The 2,268-nt window shown below is 46.5% G+C and overlaps 1 protein-coding gene across 1 annotated transcript; it reads right to left on the bottom strand.

Moving 5' to 3' along the window:
• Positions 1–414: 414 nt before the first annotated feature.
• On the bottom strand, positions 415–1,846 carry olig1 (oligodendrocyte transcription factor 1). Its single transcript, XM_034128875.1, has 2 exons — positions 1,797–1,846; positions 415–1,693 (listed from the first exon to the last, which is right to left on the bottom strand). The coding sequence occupies exon 2, from the start codon at positions 1,671–1,673 to the stop codon at positions 909–911; it is 765 nt and encodes a 254-aa protein (XP_033984766.1). The 5' UTR covers positions 1,674–1,693; positions 1,797–1,846; the 3' UTR covers positions 415–908.
• Positions 1,847–2,268: the final 422 nt, after the last annotated feature.

Here is a 2,268-nt window from a genome sequence, read left to right as displayed (position 1 = left end):
GCGCAGCAGTAATTACACGGGTGGGTTTTGATCTTTTGCTTGTTGGGGTGATGAATAGAGGAAGGGATGAGGACTGTTTCAGTATTTTGGGGTGTGGAGGGTAAAGGAGGCTTTAAAGCTCAGCACCTCGTCAGCAGTGAAGAACCAATGAACGTGAAACGGCACAAAGTACAGTGCATTACTTCTCAAGTTAGTTTGGCATACTGTAGCATTCGTTTTTTTAAATGTATTTAACTTAATGCAGTTGAGACGACATTAGCGAGAAACTGATGTGGTGTTATGGATGGATTTTGTGGAACATAATGAGGAAACTAACATATATATTCAGACATAAAACAATATGTGTATTTTTTAAACATCAAAAATCAAGAGCCTGCTGGGTCTGTCTAAAAAAACTAGCAAGCCACTTCAAACCAGAGAGATAAGACACAAATATCTCTCATCTGAAATCAACAATGTGTTTTCACTGCTGTTATACGTCATACTTTTTATTTCATAAAATGTATTGATTTGGGACCCCTCTAGTTCTAGGCCCCTATTTTTGTGACCGTTTTCCAACAAAAAAGGCAAATCACTTTAATCAAACGCAACAAACACTCAGTCATGACAGCTCACGTTTCCAATAATAAGCATAGAAGTAGCAAGTTGTTTCTCTGCTTCCCCAAAAAGTATTTAAAAATATATAATTGAAACAAAACGGGCATTATTACATTTACTTATAAACATACTTATACATAAAAAGACACTGGCTTCCAAATACAGAATGGATCCATCAGGTTTAAAAAGTGAGTTATTGCAGTCAATTATTACAGACATCTTCTAAATGTTAGAAATAACAATTCATATAAAAAAGCGTGGCACTCTGGTAACAGTCATCAAGTCCATTTAGTAACTTCAACCCCGAAGTGTCACTTTGGAAATCTTGGGACCGGATTGGAGTGGTTAAATCTGGGTAGTCTGCAGACTCCACAGGGGCACAGGGGCCCTCCGGAGGCCCCCGCAGAGCTCCAGTGCACAGGGGCCAGCGAGGCCTCCATGTGGCCTGGGGACATCAGGGGACATTTAGCAGCAGATGCCAACGAGGAGGAAGAGGACGAGGCTGCTGACGTGAGGAGGGACTCCTGGGTAAGGAGGAGCTGACTGGGGCCAGAGATGAGGGGCCACCCTCCAGCGAGCAGCAGCCGGGGGACCGGTCCTGTGTTCACCCCCATCCCCACACTCACCTCCCCCAGCAGCCGCCGCATCTCCTGCAGAGACGACCCCAGGAGGAGGATGTAGTTCCTGGCCAGAACCAGGGTGGAGATCTTGGAGAGCCTGCGGCCTGGAGGGGCCCCGGCCTGGTGGGAGTGAGGGGGGGAGGCAGAGGATGGAGAGGAGGCATACGGCACCATGACCTCCCTCAGAGAATCCATGGCGACGTTCAAGTCCTGCATGCGTTTCCTCTCCCTGCTGTTGATCTTCCTCCTGAGGTCCTGCTGCTCCTCCTGGCTCAGCTCCCTCTGAGGCTTGGGCGGTCTCTGTCCGCTCTGGAGGCCGAGCATTGGGGCAGGATTCAGGCGGGAGCTCAGGCTGAACCCTGGGGGGCAGTGGGGTAAGTCCTGGACCGACCGGGGGCCACAGAGAGGGAGAGACTGCTCCTGCCCCCTGATCCCTGGGTTTGACAGCACATTCATAGTCTGGTCTTCTTTAAAAACTGCCTCAGCAAAAGATAAAGTTTGAGAGAAAAACAAAAAATGGTCAAAGCAAAAACACTTCAATTCTTCTTTAAAAATCCACACAGTGAAAAAAGATCAAACCTTCATTTCCTCCACCTGTTGATCTCCCCTCTGCTGCAGAAAACAGCTGCCATCCAGCACAATGAAGAGTCACCAAAAGTTTTTACTTTTGGCTTCAGAGGTTTCTGGCTGAGCAAGTGAGTGAATGAGAGCTTCCTAAAGTGGCAGCTCAGTTTTATCTCATGTCCACAGCTGCGTGTGGTGAGAATGACAGCTCACACAGTTGAAAAGTGAGCTAAATGCTGCCCTCACATACCCCCACCTCAGCTCAACTCCTCCCAGACACATGATGTGCTCTTTAGAAACACACATGTATATGTCTGACTTTTATTTTATTTGACAGTTAAATGAAAAACAACGGGTAGAGGGTTACAACACTAGCAGAATCCCAGTGAAAATTAAGACTAATTAAGGCAAGAAAATGAAAATGGGATCAGTGGATCATTTACTTCATCCCACAGATGATGAGATCTCTTTTTCTAAACCACACACA

This window comes from Trematomus bernacchii, unplaced genomic scaffold (genome assembly GCF_902827165.1).
Source record: "Trematomus bernacchii unplaced genomic scaffold, fTreBer1.1, whole genome shotgun sequence".
NCBI lineage: Eukaryota > Metazoa > Chordata > Actinopteri > Perciformes > Nototheniidae > Trematomus > Trematomus bernacchii.
Note: the sequence above shows the minus strand (reverse complement) of the source record. Positions and strands in the feature narration are given on the sequence as shown.